General features: G+C 44.1%; 1 protein-coding gene across 1 annotated transcript in view; it reads left to right on the top strand.

The window, feature by feature from the left end:
- LOC126482008 (nucleosome assembly protein 1-like 4) overlaps window positions 1-21,729 on the top strand; it is a 60,719-nt gene that overhangs the window by 12,661 nt on the left and 26,329 nt on the right. Inside the window, exon 2 of the mRNA XM_050105975.1 lies at window positions 12,001-12,364. Coding sequence (XP_049961932.1) covers window positions 12,001-12,364 — 364 coding nt within the window. The remainder of the gene's footprint in view (window positions 1-12,000; window positions 12,365-21,729) is intronic.

The raw sequence follows: 21,729 nt of genomic DNA, 5'->3' as shown, positions 1-21,729 counted from the left end.
ATGCCTAGGTTCAGATGCTCCCAGCCTCCGACCACTTGTCCATGACGAGACAGTACTTTGCAGGGGTACAATTACTTCTTCTCGGATGGCGGGCGCCGATGTGTTCCACCATACAGCAATCATCCCTTGTGGTGGTCAGACATGTTCCTCTGGAACGTTGGCTACGAGTATACCTACCCTTACATTCCTATGCAGTCCAACACAGGGTCACCGCCACATCCGAATAGCCCAAATTTCTAAGTGTTGCACGATTCGACCGTGCGGCAAATGGAAATCAACAAATGGTTCAAATGGCTCTGAGCACTATGCGACTTAACATCTGAGGTCATCAGTCCCCTAGAACTTAGAACTACTTAAACCTAACTAACCTAAGGACATCACACACATCCATGCTCGAGGCAGGATTCGAACCTGCGACCGTAGCGGTCGCGCGGTTCCAGACTGAAGCGCCTAGAACCGCTCGGCCACACTGGCCGGCGGAGATAAACAATGACGTCATTCTGTAAGGATTGAGATCAACAACGAGGTCATTCTGTAAGGTCCTGATAGCGCTCTCTCATACGAATAAGCTACATTTCCCTTTCCTTCACAACGATCTCTCAGAATCGTACGCTGCACCTCCTGGTTACAACAGAAAATTCGAGCAACACGAATATAGTATGTGGGACGCTCTATTTTTCACAGTGAATAACAACTCTAAATAATTACACACCTACCGACGGTGGGTACGATTACGATGTTACTTTGATATTCGACCAGGTGTTTTGCGGGCTTCACCTCTATCACGCACCGTGTTACGACCACTCCACACCGCGAGACTGAATGACACCTGATGAATATTCAGTCACGTGACGCGGTAAGGAAATTACACAATCGGAGCGGAGACGAATGGTGAATCAGTCTAGTGGCGAAATTCCTTGCTGCAAGCTACTTCGACAAAGTGGAGGGCACCTAGAAGCGTACATCTCGCAAACAACGAAGTTAGTCGGCTGTTCGTGTGCTTCTGTCGTGAGCAACTACGGAATGTGGTTCAATGACGGTGTTACCACGAGTGGGGGGCGTGAACTATGTAATCCACCCCTTTTCACAGAACTTGGAGCTCGGAGGTTTGCACACGCTGTAGATCACGTTAGGAAGCGACCCGTGGCAGGTCTGACGGTAGACCACAATCCTGGTGGACGTGCTAGAGTATTTCGGAGCATATCGTTCAGATAACATTGTTGAATTTGTGCGACCATGAAGCCGTCGGCACACAAACCGCGCATTCGAACGTTAGCGTTGAGCGTGCCGAGTTTCTAACAACAACAAAAAAAAAAAAAGTGAAGTACGCACAAGACATGGTCAAATGTCAGTGTTGGCGGGTATGGAAATCATTGGAGCAGCAGTTCTGTGTGACGGTTAGAGCGGTCGACAGAGTTCATTAGCGTTCGTGTTTGGTGTTGTTACCAAGCGTGGTAGGGTACTTAAGGGACGTGAACAGCTTACGATGTTGGCTGGTCACTCTGAACGAGACGGAGACGCCGATTACTAGAGTGAGACAGCGTTATCAGCAACTGACAGAGTTTGAAAGGGACCTCGCTGCGACTCTACAACTGGATGGCTGGTCAGTACCCAGATTTGTGAGGTATTCCAATGCTACAGTGGGTCGATGCTGTACTGCATATGGACGTGAGGGAGAGCAGGCATACTTTTTGTCAAGGTGCCGGCCGACCAAGCTGACCATCAAGAGAGAGGATCCGCGTATTGTGCACCAAGCACGACGTAAGTCCTTCACATCTGCGCCTGCCATTCGAGAACAGGAAACTGACCCCTCCAACGTTTCATGTTACCCCGTGATATTGGTCGGAGAACAGCAGCAGAGTGGAGAATTACCGCTCCATGCGTAGGCTTCCCTCAACACAGCAACGCTAATGGGGCCGGCAACTGTGACCGAGCGGATCTAGGCGCTTCATTCCGGAAGAGCGCTGATGCTATGGTCGCAGGTTCGAATCCTGCCTCGGGCATGGATGTGTGTGATGTCCATAGGTTAGTTAGGTTTAAGTAGTTCTAAGTCTAGGGGACTGATGACCTCAGATGTTGAGTCCCACAGTGCTTAGAGCCATTTGAACCTGTGATCAGTGTCTAATATTCAGAGTCTGTTAGTCACAAGGCATTCACTCGGTTCCTAACGACAGATTTCTTTACTGTGAAACAAAAGGAAAAAAATATGAATACGGTTTTCAAACTAAAAAATGGCCTATAAAAACAAATAACCAAAAAATAGTATCGAGCTCAGTTTAAAGTTCTGTTTAGAACTCAGGGATTTTAACTACACCATGTGTGTGTATTGAACCGGGGACCTAGAAACAACGGATAGTCTTCGTCCCGCCGTAGCCCTCAGTGGTTCACAACCCCACAACAGGCCACAGCAGTCCACCCACCTCACCGCCGCCCCACACCAAACCTAGGGTTATTGTGCGGTTCGGCCCACAGTAGATACTAGCAACGAAAATATTATAGTTCATCTGAAATGCGAAATTCATGTAGATATTTTTGTAATTATTAGAGCTACTAAGATAATCTGTGTGTAATTCTGTGAGAAGATTTTTCACACTTAATTTGAATGAAAACGGAATTATGATGTCTTAAACGGTTCAGGAAATATCTGAAGTGAACAGCTTAGCTGAATCGTCCTGTACGTTTCACATGAAAGCTTGCTCCTCGTTAAGCGTATCTAATACATTGTCGGCCATTTCCTGGAACATAGTGAATAGACTGAATCGTAATAGGCCTCACATGTAACTTAGCGTTACTGGGTAAGACTTGTGTCCTAACTGGTACTGGTATTACAAGCATATACAGGGCTCCCCCCCCCCCCCCCCCCATGAACCATGGACCTTGCCGTTGGTGGGGAGGCTTGCGTGCCTCAGCGATACAGATAGCCGTACCGTAGGTACAACCACAACGGAGGGGTATCTGTTGAGAGGCCAGACAAACGTGTGGTTCCTGAAGAGGGGCAGCAGCCTTTTCAGTAGTTGCAAGGGCAACAGTCTGGATGATTGACTGATCTGGCCTTGTAACAATAACCAAAACGGCCTTGCTGTGCTGGTACTGCGAACGGCTGAAAGCAAGGGGAAACTACGGCCGTAATTTTTCCCGAGGGCATGCAGCTTTACTGTATGATTAAATGATGATGGCGTCCTCTTGGGTAAAATATTCCGGAGGTAAAATAGTCCCCCATTCGGATCTCCGGGCGGGGACTACTCAAGAGGAAGTCGTTATCAGGAGAAAGAAAACTGGCGTTCTACGGATCGGAGCGTGGAATGTCAGATCCCTTAATCGGGCAGGTAGGTTAGAAAATTTAAAAAGGGAAATGGATAGGTTAAAGTTAGATATAGTGGGAATTAGTGAAGTTCGGTGGCAGGAGGAACAAGACTTCTGGTCAGGTGACTACAGGGTTATAAATACAAAGTCAAATAGGGGTAATGCAGGAGTAGGTTTAATAATGAATAGGAAAATAGGAATGCGGGTAAGCTACTACAAACAGCATAGTGAACGCATTATTGTGGCCAAGATAGATACGAAGCCCACACCTACTACAGTAGTACAAGTTTATATGCCAACTAGCTCTGCAGATGACGAAGAAATTGAAGAAATGTATGATGAAATAAAAGAAATTATTCAGATTGTGAAGGGAGACGAAAATTTAATAGTCATGGGTGACTGTAATTCGAGTGTAGGAAAAGGGAGAGAAGGAAACGTAGTAGGTGAATATGGATTGGGGCTAAGAAATGAAAGAGGAAGCCGCCTGATAGAATTTTGCACAGAGCACAACTTAATCATAGCTAACACTTGGTTTAAGAATCATGATAGAAGGTTGTATACATGGAAGAACCCTGGAGATACTAAAAGGTATCAGATAGATTATATAATGGTAAGACAGAGATTTAGGAACCAGGTTTTAAATTGTAAGGCATTTCCAGGGGCAAATGTGGACTCTGGCCACAATCTGTTGGTTATGACCTCTAGATCAAAACTGAAGAAACTGCAAAAAGGTGGGAATTTAAGGAGATGGGACCTGGATAAACTGAAAGAACCAGAGGTTGTACAGAGTTTCAGGGAGAGCATAAGGGAACAATTGAAAGGAATGGGGGAAAGAAATACAGTAGAAGAAGAATGGGTAGCTCTGAGGGATGAAGTAGTGAAGGCAGCAGACGATCAACTAGGTAAAAAGAAGAGGGTTAGTAGAAATCCTTGGGTAACAGAAGAAATATTGAATTTAATTGATGAAAGGAGAAAATATAAAAATGCAGTAAATGAAGCAGGCAAAAAGGAATACAAACGTCTCAAAAATGAGATCGACAGGAAGTGCAAAATGGCTAAGCAGGGATGGCTAGAGGACAAATGTAAGGATGTAGAGGCTTATCTCACTAGGGGTAAGATAGATACTGCCTACAGGAAAATTAATGAGACCTTTGGAGATAAGAGAACCACATGTCTGAACATCAAGAGGTCAGATGGAAACCCAGTTCTAAGCAAAGAAGGGAAAGCAGAAAGGTGGAAGGAGTATATAGAGGGTCTATACAAGGGCAATGCACTTGAGGACAATATTATGGAAATGGAAGAGGATGTAGATGAAGATGAAATGGGAGATACGATACTGCGTGAAGAGTTTGACAGAGCACTGAAGGACCTGAGTCGAAACAAGGCCCCCGGAGTAGACAAAATTCCATTGGAACTACTGACGGCCTTGGGAGAGCCAGTCCTGACAAAACTCTACCATCTGTTGAGCAAGATGTACGAAACAGGCGAAATAGCCTCAGACTTCAAGAAGAATATAATAATTCCAATCCCAAAGAAAGCAGGTGTTGACAGATGTGAAAATTACCGAACCATCAGTTTAATAAGCCACAGCTGCAAAGTACTAACACGAATTCTTTACAGACGAATGGAAAAACTAGTAGAAGCCGACCTCGGGGAAGATCAGTTTGGATTCCGTAGAAATACTGGAACACGTGAGGCAATACTGACCTTACGACTTATCTTAGAAGAAAGATTAAGGAAAGGCAAACCTACGTTTCTAGCATTTGTAGACTTAGAGAAAGCTTTTGACAATGTTGACTGGAATACTCTCTTTCAAATTCTAAAGGTGGTAGGGGTAAAATACAGGGAGCGAAAGGCTATTTACAACTTGTACAGAAACCAGATGGCAGTTATAAGAGTTGAGGGACATGAAAGGGAAGCAGTGGTTGGGAATGGAGTAAGACAGGGTTGTAGCCTCTCCCCGATGTTATTCAATCTGTATATTGAGCAAGCAGTAAAGGAAACAAAAGAAAAATTTGGAGTAGGTATTAAAATCCATGGAGAAGAAATAAAAACTTTAAGGTTCCCCGATGACATTGTAATTCTGTCAGAGACAGCAAAGGACTTGGAAGAGCAGTTGAACGGAATGGATAGTGTCTTGAAGGGAGGATATAAGATGAACATCAACAAAAGCAAAACGAGGATAATGGAATGTAGTCGAGTTAAGTCGGGTGATGCTGAGGGTATTAGATTAGGAAATGAGACACTTAAAGTAGTAAAGGAGTTTTGCTATTTGGGGAGCAAAATAACTGATGATGGACGAAGTAGAGAGGATATAAAATGTAGACTGGCAATGGCAAGGAAAGCGTTTCTGAAGAAGAGAAATTTGTTAACATCCAGTATTGATTTAAGTGTCAGGAAGTTATTTCTGAAAGTATTTGTATGGAGTGTAGCCATGTATGGAAGTGAAACATGGACGGTAAATAGTTTGGACAAGAAGAGAATAGAAGCTTTTGAAATGTGGTGCTACAGAAGAATGATGAAGATTAGATGGGTAGATCACATAACTAATGATGAAGTATTGAATAGAATTGGGGAGAAGAGAAGTTTGTGGCACAACTTGACCAGAAGAAGGGATCGGTTGGTAGGACATGTTCTGAGGCATCAAGGGATCACCAATTTAGTATTGGAGAGCAGCGTGGAGGGTAAAAATCATAGGGGGAGACCAAGAGATGAATACACTAAGCAGATTCAGAAGGATGTAGGTTGCAGTAGGTACTGGGAGATGAAGAAGCTTGCACAGGATAGAGTAGCATGGAGAGCTGCATCAAACCAGTCTCAGGACTGAAGACCACAACAAACAAACAAACATGGCTCCCAACACCGAAATCATCAGCGTCCGCCACCTAAGTTTCTTGGGCAACTATGTAACACTCTCGCACCAACTAAACGACCCCGTGACGAAATACGCTGCTCTTCATGGGATCGTCTCCATCTCTTCCATCAGTTACAACTGGTAAGGGTCCCGTGTTGATGAAAAATACTCAAGAATCGGTGGAACAAGAGCCTTGTAATCTACTTACTCTTTGGATGAGTTACATTTCCTTATGACTATTCCTGTGAATCTCAGTCTGTCAATTGCTTTTCTTTTCATTTAAGGTCGCTCTAAATAGATATTCCTAGATATTTTATGCAAGATATTGTTTTCAGTAATTTGTCGTCAATAGTGTAGTTGTAAAGGGGTGCATTTCTTTTCCCATGTCTGCGCAATATGCTACATTTATTTACGTTCAGGGCCAGGTGTCACAGCCTGCACAACTCATCAACCATATGTAGGTCATTCTGAAAACTGATACTATCTTCTGACTTGCTGCTTTGTTGTAGATAACGAAATCATCTGCGTACAATCTTAAACAGCTTCTGATACTCTCCAGTGCATCATTTATGTACTCTGTTAACAGTAACGATCCTGTCACACTTCCTTGGGGTGCTCCGGAAATTAAGAACGACGTGTTGAGTTCTGTCTGCAAGGAAGTCTTGCATGCAGTCTGAAATATGGTCCGATAGTCGCTAAGCTCTTACTTCTTTTTCACTAAACGACAGTGCGGAACGGTGTCAAATGCCTTCCTGAAGTCAAGAAACGCGTCAGCAGCCTGAATGCCATCGTCCACAGCGCTATGGATCTCATGGAGAAACAGAGCGACCTGAGTTTCGAAAGAACACTGTTTGCGGAATCCATGTCATTCTCTGCCATACAACGCCATGAAGATAACGTATGGAGAGGCATGTAGTCAGCAGACCGTTCTCCCGGCCGTTTTTCTGACATTCCAGACCTTAGAGCCGCTATTTCAGAATCAAATAGGTCCTCAATTGGCATCACGAGGCTAATTGCACCCCGTAACAGTCCTCCCAGCAAGCATAAACCCTTGCCAGTACTAAGAATCGAACACAGGCCATCCACATGGCAGCTCTCTATGCTGACCACTAACTGCGGGGGCGGACTTAATAGTGGTCTTGAGGTTTCCTTAATGTTTTTGGTGACATCTGGTCGGAAGACGGATGAGGGATTCGGCATCATGATTACACTGCTCCTGCTCCAGCGCTCTCAAGATCGAATATACCCAACGTTATACACTAGGAACGTGTTAGGAAAGCGAATCATGAGAGTATATTTTGGAAATAACACAGTGCCGTAGTCAGCTACATATTCGGTGGATAATTCTAACGATTATTTTATCGAAATTATGCGAAACGAGTCAGTTTATAGGACATGTGTACATGACTGATGTTAAAATTGATGAAAACATTATTAAATTACTCCTACTCATGCGACTGTACTCAAAAGTAAGTTCTTTTTTAATTTTTTGCCTCATATTGAACTCGTTTCTGAACAACGGACGGCCTTAATAATGTGCTTTAAAGCTATAATTTTGTAGGTCTGGATATCATTCTTCTTCTCAAATTGTGATGGATTAATCATGACGAAATTCATTAGCGAATGTATGTATTGCGACAGCTCAGTTATGATGTTTAGCTTCTTGAAGAGTTAGCTACATTTCACCGGTGGGTGAACAACACACATTATTCATATTGCTCACTTTTTTCCAATGAATACTTTCTTTCTAAGAGATGATTTCCCACAGAAAATTATTCCGTAAGACATTATTGAGTGGAAAAGTGCTAAATATGTCAGAAGGTTGATACTTTTTTTCAATATTAGGAATTATATACAGAGCAAAAGTACCTGAAATTATTCGTTTGAGAAGCTCAGTAATAAGCTACTTACAATTCAAATTTTCATCAGTATTTACATACAGAACTTTCGTGTTTGCATAAGTGCCGATTCTGTTTGTTCAATGTCAAATGAGAAGTCGTTCATGCACATAAGGAATAGTAGTGGACCCTAAATTGAATCCTATGGAACTCCATTTGCAGTATCTGCTCAGCATCTAAAATTTTCTAACATTCTTACAATCTTTGAATTGTTCAGCGCTACCTTTTACGTTCTGTAGTTTACGTATGATTCAAACCAGCTAAGCGTAAAACCATGAATTCCAAAAACTTGAGTTTTCTAAGAGAGTAAGATGATCTTCACAATCAAGTGCCTTGCAAAGATCACAAAAATATCAACTGGCGATATATTATTATTTAAGGCTAGTATTATTTGATGCGTCAATACATAAACATCATTCTCAGTCGACGAACCCTTCTGTAATCAAAACCGCGATATGCTAAGCAGACTGTTTACACTTAAGTGTAAGACTACTCTTAAGTGCACCATTTTTTCAAATACTTCGGAAAAATATGTAAATAACGAAACTGGGCGAAAATGGTTTTAGTCTGTCTTATCACCTTCCTTATCAAGACGTTCAACAACTGCGTGTTTACACCTGTCTGGAAGAATTCGCCGTGCCAGTGAGGCACTGAATAGATCGCTAAGGAATTTACTTTTCAAACTGGAAAATTTTTCAGAATTCTCTTTGAAATTCCGTTAACATCGCATGAACTTTTGCTTTTTAGAATTTTTTCTAATTCCGTTAGTTTCAGTGAAGGATTTTGGTGCTACTTCTAGTTGCTGAAAGTTCTGTGGAATATTATTCTTAGTATATTCTCTTACTTCTTCAACCGAACCATTTAACCCTATTTTTACTGCTACATTTAGAAAGTGATAGTTAAAGGTGCTCTCATATTGTGAATTATAGACCACAACGTTGTCATTTAGTGCAGCTGATGGAATTGTCCATGCTTATAATCATCAGTGTAAATTACAACGCAGTCGCCGTGGTCGGATAAAATTCCATAAAACATCGATTTAAAAATGTAGTGTGCCGTGTAATTCTTTTTATAGTTAACAGGACGTGGTAAGGAATTTATTTATTTTATTTTATTTATTTATTTCCGAATTGTAGACCTGTTACTGATGTTCAAAACAGGTCGTACATCTTACAATATTCGTTTTTCATCATTTTACAGTTTTCTTTTGTTTTGTTTTATCTACAGCATTTACAAAGAAGGATACTTTTCAAAATAACTATAATTTAAGGTTGAAATATAAACAAAATTTTGTTGTTTTTTTAAGAAGAATATAAAAAGATGATAAAATAGCGAAGAAATTTGTTAGTACCATCACCGAATGTGACTGACGGTGAATACCTCGGAATGGTTTCTTCGAGCCGTTGACCACCAGTCGCATACACACACACACACACACACACACACACACACACACACACACACACACACACACACACACATGGTTATTAGTGGAGGAACAATATTGCTTATAATATTTATTACTAATCCTATGTATTAACTACTTTAGGTGCCCATCCATGTACAGCATTTGACGATGTCTTGGCTAGATCGCCAGCAACTTATGCTTATTTACTGTCACATCTCAGCTTCCTCCTCCTGTTCGTCCTCAATGTCACTATTTGCGCTGTCACTGTAGGTATAGCAGTCCACCCTCTGGAGATTGTTGTTACGCTGCACATAGGCATGTCTGTAATGTCGTGTCCGCATGTACTCTTCATGTGTTGTTTTTGAAATACTGTTTGTCAGTGCGTTTAATTGTGCCCATTGTTCTTCGTCTCTTATTGCTGTGTATATATCTATGTCTGTATCTGTGTAGTCTAAGTGTAGTGTATGTCTATTGTTCGCGTATTGCCAGCAGGAAAAGACAGTGTGTTCTGGGGAACCTTCTTCCCCGTATGTGCATGTAGGTGTCTGCCTCAGACTCACGCGGACTAAGTGCGTGGGATAAGGTACGTGTCCGGTTAAGAAATGTACCATACCGCGGCTTGAATCCATATGTCTCATTCTCAACCGCTCCCTTATGTCAGGGAGGAAGTCGTGCAGTGTATCCACACGCCAACTTTTAAGGTGACGTATCGTCTCTATGGGCACACCGGTTATTGTGTGTACCTTATCTAGTCTCCCCACCTTTAACCAGTACCTTGCAGCTCTGCATTTGATGGTGATGTCTATGGGGCACATTCCGAGCACCACAGACAGTGCATCCGCTGAGGTGGTACCGAAGGCTCCAGATAGCCTCAGTAGGAAACTTCTCTGCCCTCGTCTGACTGATGCTTTCTTGGTGACCACTTTCAGTCTGTGTGCCGACGTGCTAGCTGCAAAGCTGAGTACTGATTCCAAGAGCGCACAGTGGTATGTCCGTATGACTGGCAGAGGTAGTCTGTACTGTTTTGAATTTAGCCTCACCAGTTTGTGTAGTATTTTTTCTGCTTTGTCTATTGTTAGCTTTATGTGTTCGTGTAAATTCAATTTTTCTTCTATGTGTACCCCAAGATAGCGCGTAACGTGTGCTCATTTGATGTTTGTGCCCCCAATTTTAACCGAAGGATTCCTTTGGAGTGATGCTTTCAGTAAAGTGTATGTTGTTTTGTTTTCGGCTATCCTGAGTTTGTTGTTGTGACACCACTGAGTAATTGTTTGTAGTATTCCACTGGCTTTCTCTTCTAACTGGGCTCTGTTGTTTGCAGTGACTAAAACTAATAGATCATCTGCGTAGGCGACAATTCCGTCTGACATGTCATCCCCATCCAGAAGTTGTAAGAGGGGTTCGATTGTTATGTCCCAGAAGATGGGACCGCAGATCGACCCTTGAGGACAGCCTTCGGTAATTCTTTTAATTACTTTCCCGGTGTCCATCTGCCATTTGACTGCTCGGTCTTTGCAGTAGTCTAGAAAACTGTTGTACAGTGACTGCGGTACCTCCAGATGTCTTAGGCTCTGAAACAGTGCGGGCCACCAGAGATTATCAAACGCTCAGGCAATGTCAATCATTATTGCCATGGCGTATTTCTGTTTTGTGGTGTTAACTAAGTGCAGTGCCTGGTTGATGGCATCATCTATTGATCTGCCAGTTCTGAAGCCGAACTGGTGTTGACTCATACCCCTGAGAGCTCTGTGTGTTTGCACGCGCTTACACAATAGCTTCTCCTGAATCTTTGCTAGGGTGAAACTTCCAGGCAGATTAAAACTGTGTACCGGACCGAGGCTTGAACTCGGGAGGTACTGGCAGAATTGAAGCTGTGAGGACGGGGCGTGAGTTCAAATGGTTCAAATGGCTCTGAGCAGTATGGGACTTAAATGCTGAGGTCATCAGTCCTCTAGAACTTAGAACTACTTAAACGTAACTAACCTAAGGACATCACACAGATCCAAGCCCGAAGCAGGATTCGAACCTGCGATCGTAGCGGTCGCGCGGTTCCTGACTGAAGCGCCTAGGACCGTTTGGCCACTTCGGCCCGCCGGGGCGTGAGCCGTGCTTGGGTAGCTCAGATGGTAGAGCACTTGCCCGCGAAAGGAAAAGGTATCAAGTTCGAGTCTCGGTCCGGCACACACTTTTAATCTGCCAGGAAATTTCATATCAGCGCACGCTCCGCTGCAGAGTGAAAATCTCATGCCTTTGCTGGGATGTTTATTAGGCATATTGGCCCGTAAGTCTTTGGATCTGAAGGATCCCTGTCCGCTGATTTCTTAATAATGACTGCTTTGGAAGTCTTCTATACTGTAGGTACACTACCCAGCCGTAAGGCATCGTTCAGTAACGTTGTTAGGAACGGGGTGATCTGCGGTGCTAGTTTTTTCAGTGTTTCCGAGTGGATACCATCTGGTCCAGGTGCTTTCTTGTTTTTGAGCTCTGAGATTGCTGGCGCAACCTCTTCTTGCGCAAACGAATACTTTGGTCCGCAGGCATCCCCAACTTCTGGCTGCGGGCGCTGAGGAACTCGCTGACGGTGGGCCCGCTGATCACTGAGCGCGACGCCGAGGTGCTGCGCCACCTGGTCGACATTCGCGTCGTCATGGAGGACCGCGAGCAGCCCAGCTTCCGGCTGGAGTTTCACTTCGCGCCCAACGACTACATCGCGGACTCGGTGCTCACCAAGGAGTTCGACGTGAGCTTCGACCCGGAGCCGGAGGACCCGCTGTGCGGCGGCGGCATGCGCATCGTCGCGATGCGAGGCAGCGGCGTCACCTGGAAGTCGCCGGAGGCCGACGTGACGCGGCACCCGCGCTCGGGCAGGACCTGCGACTCCTGCTTCCACTTCTTCGCCCGGTAAGCTTGCACCGGCCATGTCTTCTTCAGCTCATGCCAGGCCACCAGAATATACTGAGGTGACAAAAGTCATGGGATAGCGATATGCACATATACAGATGGCGGTAATATCGCTTGCACAAGGTATAAAAGGACAGTGCATTGGCGGAACTGTCATTTGCACTCGGGTTATTCACGTGGAACGGTTTCCGACGTGATTACGGTCGCACGACGGGAATTAACAGACTTTGGACGATGATTGATACTTGGAGCTAGACGCATGGGACAATGCGTTTCCGAAATCGTTAGGGAAACCACTACTGCGAGATCCACAGTGTCCGGCGTGTGCCGGGATTACCAGATTGCAAGCATTACCTCTTACTACGGACAATCTACATTTATACTCCGCAAGCCACCCAACGGTGTGTGGCGGAGGGCACTTTACGTGCCACTGTCATTACCTCCCTTTGCTGTTCCAGTCGCGTATGGTTCGCGGGAAGAACGACTGCCGGAAAGCCTCCGTGCGCGCTCGAATCTCTCTGATTTTACATTCGTGATCTCCTCGGGAGGTATAAGTAGGAGGAAGCAATATATTCGATACCTCATCCAGAAACGCACCCTCTCTAAACCTGGACAGGAAGCTACACCGCGATGCAGAGCGCCTCTCTTGCAGAGTCTGCCACTTGAGTTTGCTAAACATCTCCGTAACGCTATCACGCTTACGAAATAATCCTGTGACGAAACGCGCCGCTCTTCTTTGGATCTTCTCTATCTCCTCTGTAAACCCGACCTGGTACGCATCCCACACTGATGAGCAATACTCAAGTATAGGTCGAACGAGTGTTTTGTAACCCACCTCCTTTGTTGATGGACTACATTTTCTAAGGACTGTCCCAATGAATCTCAACCTGGCACTCGCCTTACGCCGGCCGAAGTGGCCGTGCGGTTAAAGGCGCTGCAGTCTGGAACCGCAAGACCGCTACGGTCGCAGGTTCGAATCCTGCCTCGGGCATGGATGTTTGTGATGTCCTTAGGTTAGTTAGGTTTAACTAGTTCTAAGTTCTAGGGGACTAATGACCTCAGCAGTTGAGTCCCATAGTGCTCAGAGCCATTTGAACCATTTGAACCACTCGCCTTACCAAGAATTAGTTTTATATGATAATTCCACTTCAAGTCGTTCCGTACGCATACTCCCAGATATTTTACAGAAGTAACTATCAGTGTTTGTTGCGCTATCATATAATCATACAATCCTTCTTTCTACCTATTCGCAATTCATTACATTTGTCTATGTTAAGAGTCAGTTGCTACTCCCCGCACCAAGTCCCTATCCGCTGCAGATCTTCCTGCGTTTCGCTGCAATTTTCTAATGCTGCAACTTCTCTGTATACTACAGCATCATCCGCGAAAAGCCGCGTGGAAGTTCCGACACTATCTACTAGGTAGCGTTACCAGTGCTCACACACAAGCAACACTGCGTGAAATAACCGCAGAAATCAATGTGGGAAGTACGACGAACGGATTCGTTAGGACACAGCGGCGAAAGTCGCCGTTAATGGGCTACGGCAGTAGACAACCGACGGGAGTGCCATTACTAACTGCACAATATCGCCTGCAGCTCCTCTCCTAGGCTCGAAACCTTATCGATTGGTCCCTAGACCACTAGAAAACTGTTGTCTGGTCAGATGAGTCCCGATTTCTGTTGATAAGACCTGATGGTATGGTTCGAGTGTGGCGCAGACCCCACGAACCCATGGATCCACGTTTTCAACAAGGCAGTGCAACGATCTGAGCTGTGTTTGCATGGAATGGACTGGGTCTTCTGGTCCGTGTAAACCGATCATTGACTAAAAATGATATGTTCGGCTATTTAGAGACTATTTTCAGCCGGTCATGGTCTTCAATACTGTGTCACCAGGCCACAGATGTCGGCGACTGATTCGAAGAATATTCTGAACAATTCGAGCGAATGATTTTGCCATCCAGGCCGCCGGACATGAATACCATCGAACATTTATGAGACATAACTGAGAGGTCAGTCCGTGAACAAAATCCTGTCCCCTCAACACTTTCGTAACTGTGGATGACTATAGAGGCAGCATTGCACAATATTTCTGCAGGACACTTCCAGCGATTTGTTCAGTCCATGACACGTCGAGCTGCTCCACCGCGCCGGGCAAAAAGAGGTCCTACACGATTTTAGAAGGTATCCCATGACTCTTGTCACCTCATTTTAGCAGCGTTAGGAAGTAAACTGAAACGTTTTCCTTCTCGTGCATCCTCGGAACTTCCGCAGCGTTGGGCGAAAATCCAATCGCGGCCGCTGCCAGACCCCTTCGACGTGCGTTGGGCGACACTAATTACGCTACATATTGCTTCGTGGTTTTTATAGGAACGGTTTACTGGCGGATCTGGATCAGTTCTTTGTTCTGCTACACGTATACACATACATACTCTTACAAGAGGAACATAGAAACTTACCCTCACTTATTTGATTTGTATTGGCTCGGTGTGCAGGGCACCACTAGGACCTCAGCATATGTTACACGTTTTCAAGCAAAAAAAAAGCTTCAAATGTTTAGGCTTGCTGTACAGTTTGTGTGATCGCTTTTAATTATGGAGCCCAGAGCCGAGCGAAGAAGCACTTAGTTTCATAAGTGCGAGATATCTGGATAAAGACTCATTGCCGGTACATCTTCAATTGTATTCCCACATCATTCTAGCAACACTCTCCGAATTACTGCAACCTATCGATTCATTTGTTATTTCCAAAATTTTTCTCTTGGACAAAGGAGATTTCTTTTCGTGAGTAGGTTCAAATGGCTTGAGCACTATGCGACTTAACTTCTGAGGTCATCAGTCGCCTAGAACTTCGAACTAATTAAACCTAACTAACCTAAGGACATCACACACATCCATGCCCGAGGCAGGATTCGAACCTACGACCGTAGCGGTCACTCTGTTCCAGACTGTAGCGCCTAGATTCGCACGGCCACTCCGGCCAGCTTTTCGTGAGTAGTTTCGATATAATAACATGATACACAACAACTATCAGTCAATTCAGTATAGCCATTTTATTTATATTAATGTATGTACATTTGGGAAAAGTAAACTAGGGAGTGCTGCACGAATGAGGTTGATATTGATCACAGAAGCATGGAAAACAATAATTATTGCGACATACAGCGTATGCGAAGAAAGCCAAATTTCTGCAGGGGCATGTTTTTTCCAATAGGCCTCTTGCAAAACAAACTTAGTTTACATTCATAAACGATTCTCCGTCAGCAAACAACTTCGTTTCGTACTACATACATCTGTTGTTAGAATTACAGGTAATGAAAGAAAAAGCGCCGGAACCAAGATTAGGTCCAGACACCTTGCAATAATGAAACTAATTGCTTACTTTTTTTTTTTTTTTCTTTATTGTATTTCAATTCCCCATCGGGGCGGGCTGGCAGCAGCACATGCGCTGCTCTTCAGCCGAAAGACATAGAACAAAACAAGAGAAGACATTTAAAAACAGCAAAGGAGAGAAGAAGGCGAACATAGATATAAAAAAGGGAGAACATCATGGAAGGCAATATACAAAAAACGGGGTGACTGTAAAATGGAGATAAAAAACTGTTTAAAAGTAGCACACACAAAAAGCCACACATTGCGACGATTAAAAGAACACAAGGCACAGTATGACTGGAGCATAAAGGTGTTGACGGATGGCATAGCACACAACGTAACACTCACGGCGAACCTCACGGCAGTACACAATGAAAATCACACCTCTTGACGCACACGAGAAAACAGCACTAAACACAACATTGACGTGGCACACTGATGATGATCAAGACAGAGGATCTGCCAGGTTCAAGGAGATGAGGGAGACCTGAAGAAGGGAGGGTGGGGAAGAGATGGGGGAGGGGAATGGGGGGCGCTCGGAAGAGTGCCAGGTAGGGAGGGATGTGGGAAGGAGAGAGGCAAGTATGGGGTGCAGGGTCTCAGGGGAGGGGGGGATGGAGGAAAATCCGCTCTGGGAGAAGGAGGAAAGAGGAGAAGGGGCCCTGGGGCGGGGGGGGGGGGGGGGAACAAGGCCGGGTTATAGTTGGAAGGAAGGGTATATGTCACGGCAAAGTTCGTCATCCGGGAGGGGGAGGCGTTGGAAATTGCCCTGATGAAGGAGATGGAGGGTGTGGAGGTGGAGAGAGGGAGGGATACAGCGATAGAGGCGCGGCAACGGGCGAGGGGTGGACAGGAAGGAGGAAACCAGAGGGTGGGGGTTTGCTTACTTTTCTTCTCTCCTTTTTTCTTTTCTCGTTTGACTGTGGACTTCTTGAGTGCTAGGAACCATAGGAAGTATATAAGCACTCCTCAAAATCTTCAAACTTGGTTTTCTCGAAGTGGGTTGAGAAATGCGTGTCTTCGTTTACGTATGTTGAAAATCCAGTTGTGCCTTACACAACCTATCAACACGAATCAAATCGGCGCGGGGAAGTTCGTAAGGTCCTCTTGTTAGTTCGTCTAAGGCTAGGTGGCATATCGGGCGACACGTTTGCCCCAGCGAACTTGCTCAGTTGCCAGGCTTTCAGCTTCCTCCCGGTTTGTCGTCATGCGCACATTTAAAACAAAGTTTTGTTTTCTTTACACCCTACCAGTTTTCCAGTAAAACTTCACCCATGGAATGGAAGGAGTTGTCTGGATGGAATTATTTTTGGTTCAACTTAAGACTGCATTATTACATGTCGGGCGTTTTATTTTATTCGATAAATGGTCAAATTTTTTTCGTTGACGCAAAGTGAACCATTTTGAGCCACTACTAGCTTCAAAAATGAGTATTCAAAGTCATTCTTTCTTCTAGTGTTGTAAATATGGACTTCGTTATTCTTCTTGAATTGTGTCGAAAGTTTTGTCATTCATAATTATCAAGTTATTCTCTCAGGAAGCGACTGATAGTTAACTTGATGTTCTGTGCCACATTTATCTGGTTTTTATTTATTCTTTTTGCGGTTGAACTTTAAAAGAATAATCAAACTCAACACAGCGAATCTGGTTTAACAAAGGGTGTTTGCAACTAAAAATAGTGCCAAATTATATCACCATAAAGTCAAGAACGTATGCAATGCTGTCAAGCATCCACAGTTAGCGCTTTTCATTTACATTTGTGACGAATACGTACAGCGGTTATATGCAGGAGGATTCCGAGATTATGTTAAAAACTTTCAGAGATCATGAAGAAGGGTAAATTTTGTCAGTTTGAGATAAGGAACACTGGTCTGGAAAAGACGGAGCCGATACTTATAGCTGAAAACCGTTCTGATACCTCTGATAATGGAATGCATACACCGGATTATAGGGCAGGCAACATTCAGAGTTGGTACTACAGGGGAAAAGAAAAAGAAAAAAAAACGCCCAGTAAACATGGGCTAAAAAAAAGCATAGCTTAAAAGCTATGAGCACTTGTTCAGTGGAAAAAGTGTATTTCCCAGTGTCCAACATGAGCGAGTGCTCATAGCTACTGAGGTATGCATTTTAGAGCCCATGTTTCCTACACGTCGTCATGGAATCATTCTGTCTGCTGGCTGGTTATAATTAAAGGGCAGCTACCCACAGAGGTCCAGTACGGGCTGTAACTATCGCACGCCAACCAAACTTCATATATATGCTAATGCGTTAATGCGGAACTGATTTACATTCAAAAAATTATTTCCTGTATTGGCCACCAGGTGCAAATCTGGCGCTGTACACTCTTTTTATGACGCTATCACGTCCACGCTGTCGTTTGACAAGCCATAACGTGAGTGATGAGTATGGTTATTGAGAAGAAAGTCCATCCGCTGCTAGCGAAACTTTTTGATGTGAACGGAAGCGATCACAGAGCAGCATTTAGAGAGTATGACCGACTGAAAGGTCTGAGGTGAGACCCGATGTCATTAAATGGTTAAAATAATACGAGAACGAAATTTGAAGGCAAGGGTGAGCTTGGTGTGCCACCTGGAAGAGGATGGCGACCCATCCCAGTAGAGGTTACTGAAGAGGTGGCCGTTGCTGTAATTGACAATGCAGCACGTGCCACGGGTAGTACTAGTGCTCGTGCAGTGTCACGTGAATTGTCCATTTCATGATCAACAATACGAAAAGTTTTGCGGTTTAATGTACAATCCATCCAAGATCCAGACGGTGTATCAACTGAAATAAATGTGTGTGAAATCTTATTGGACTTAACTGCTATGGTCATCAGTCCCTAAGCTTACACACTATTTAACCTAAATTATCCTAAGGACAAACACACACACCCATGCCCGAGGGAGGACTCGAACCTCCGCCGTGACCAGCCGCACAGTCCGTGACTGCAGTGCCTTAGACCGCTCGGTCGACTGAAATCTCATGTTCCACAGCAACGTTGAGTATTTGTTCTTACATTTCTGACACGGATCGAAGATGATGAAACGTAGCCAGATAATATTCTACGCAGTGACGAGGCGTATTTTACGCTCCATGGTGCACTGAATGCACAGAACTGCCGAATATGTGGTACATTCGGTTCGCTCTTCTTTGAAAAGAATACACCCAAAGTTCCTGTCTGGTGTACCGTGTGGCTGGCCGCTGTGGCCGAGTGGTTCTAGGGGCTTCAGTCCGTAACCGCGCTGCTGCTACGGTCGCAGGTTCGAATCCTGCCTCGGGCATGGATGTGTGTGATGTCCTTAGGTTAGTTAGGTTTACGTTGTTGTAAGTCTATGGGGCTGATGACGTCAGATGTTAAGTCCCATAGTGCTTAGAGTCATTTGAACCTTTTATTTTTGTGTGTGTGTGCACCGTGACGTCTGCATGTTGGACAGCACGCGACTCCTGGTTTCGAAGAGCGCCCTGTGTCGAAACTACTGTTTTCTATACTTCGGAGCAACACCTTATATCGCCCGCCCAGTGAAAGATCTCCTTAACGCTACTTTGGAAGAAACGGGTCCGAGCACTATGGGACTTAACTTCTGAGGTCATCAGTCTCCTAGAACTCAGAACTACTTAGACCTAACTAACCTAAGGACATCACACACATCCATGCCCGAGACAGGATTCGAACCTGCGACCGTAGCGGTCACGCGGTTCCAGACTGTAGCGCCTAGAACCGTACGGCCAACCCGGCCTGCACGCAACTTTCCACGAACATTTTATCTTCAGAGGTTTTCCATATGCATGGCCTGTAAGGCCACCTGATCTGAGTCGATGTGACTTTTGGCTCTACGGATACCTAAAAGAACGCGTTTATCGGGGACGTTTACGGTCTCTGCCTGATCTGAAATCCAGTGCGTAGAAACACGTTGCTCACATTTCACCGGAATAGCTATGAGCTACTATTGATCACATCGTTTTAGGGACGCAGCATCTCTTTGACGTCTCCGATGCTCGTGTTGAACAAAGCACTTATTTGACATTTCTGCCCTTGTCCCGTTGCTAATCCATTACATATGGAAACACTTACATATTCCTTTGTTGTAGTAAGAGCGCCAGATTTGCAGCTGGTGGCCAAAATTGGAACTAATGCTTTTCTAGTGCAATTCGGTTCCGAATTAACACGTTCGCTTATCTACCACGTTTCGTAGCCCACACAGGACCTTTGTCAGTAACTGCACTTTAATTATAACCACCTGGTATTGTGAAGGTGCAGTTAAAATGCCAAATACTCCGAAGAGTACAGCCTACAGACCATCCTTACTGTCTGCTTTGCTGCATCCACCACTTTTTAAGTGATAAATTGGAAAAGTATTCCATAGGGTATTATTTTGTGGAGATAAACAAAATATGTTAGGACGTTGATTCGTTTATTTCCAAGGATAGCTATTATGGATAGAGCAAGAGCAACTCAACTTAATAGTTTGAGCCACTCAGAACTTCCCTCTTCCAGTTCAACTTTTAATGAATATGCACGTCAAAAATTTTGAAGTTTCTAACCTTGTCACCTCTCTCCTGTTCGGGTGCTACATCGGTTGTATGTAGGAATCTGCTTTTTGTACAAATGTCTCCAAGTCATGTTAGTGAAGAGTACTCGTGTTCTGCCTTGCACCTGAGCGAATCCCGTCATGTGTGTTCTATTATAAAATGATGCATCTGACAGCTTTTACCTGCATATCTCCTCTTGGGCTATGGTCTTCACATTGTCTACTGCAAATTTCGTCAGATGCGCTAAATTGTGCTCTTACACTATTGCTTCGTGTACCATTGGAGCTGACCGCTTGCTGACACTCTATTTTTAAAGTCTTATAGATATATGTGGATATCTTATTGCTCCCTAGCAACTGAAAACCAGTGAAATTTCAAGTATTTTCCTCGCCTATGTCAGTAGTTTACTGGAAGGAAGATAAGGTTTAATGTCCAGTCACTGAGAGGAAAATTATGAAGCCAAAGCGCAGACTGGAAATTGATGGTGAAGGAAATAGGCCATCTCTTACTTAAATGAACCACCTTTAGTTATTTATGAAAAATATACAAAATTTTAAATTATAGGGCTAGCAGAGGATTTGAAAAGCCGTCCTCCGCAATACGAATCTAGTGCCTTAAAAACTACTTGACCCGCAATATTTTATTGCAATTCAAAACTTTCGAATGTGGGTGGCCACATTTATAAAAACTTATGTGGCTGAGTAGTCAAAACATTGTTACTGTCGTAAAGACATATTACATCACATACTGTTATATATTAAGTGAGCAACATTGACAAATAGATTGCATTTACATTTTATTCGTGGTTTCTGTTTTTAACAGTTATTGCAAACACCAACCGTCACAGATCCTGATTTGATTTTTCTGTTATGTACACTCTTCCTAACAAGCTTCAGATCAGACATCGATATAAGTGAAACGTGCTTCACATAGCGGTCTTACCGATTATTATTGTGAACTTCATTAAAACATACGTTCTTCTCTTTGTAGGGAACTAATGTACTTGCCAACTCAAGCATGTGTCAGATATTTGTTTCATTCCAGCATCTGAAGTTGTGTCTCTGTGATTTGCTGAGTATTCATTACTTGAGCTATACTCCCACTGGTGCAGCCACTTAAGTGAATTTATGTTGCAGTAACGACTGTCTACATGAAATACTTGAATACACAGATCGGCTAAAGCGTTAACAGTTTTTTCACTCACAGAACAAAGACAAATAAAGAAGCAGTGCTCTTGTCCCATGAACGAAACCTCTCACTGCATGTATAAGAGGCAGTCAAATGAAAACGAGACAGCTGGAGAGTGAAAGCTGTTAATAAATTTGTCCCATTGAGAGAAAAGATGGTCAATGCCTCCGTGGAAAAATGTTTGCGGTAGCATACAGGAACATGATGGTACCCAGGCGTGCACCTCTTCATCTCAAGCAAATAGTCAACCATGAATTCTTTTCTCCGGGCCTCCA

This window comes from Schistocerca serialis, chromosome 5 (genome assembly GCF_023864345.2).
Source record: "Schistocerca serialis cubense isolate TAMUIC-IGC-003099 chromosome 5, iqSchSeri2.2, whole genome shotgun sequence".
NCBI lineage: Eukaryota > Metazoa > Arthropoda > Insecta > Orthoptera > Acrididae > Schistocerca > Schistocerca serialis.
This window is presented reverse-complemented; position numbering and strand designations above follow the sequence as displayed.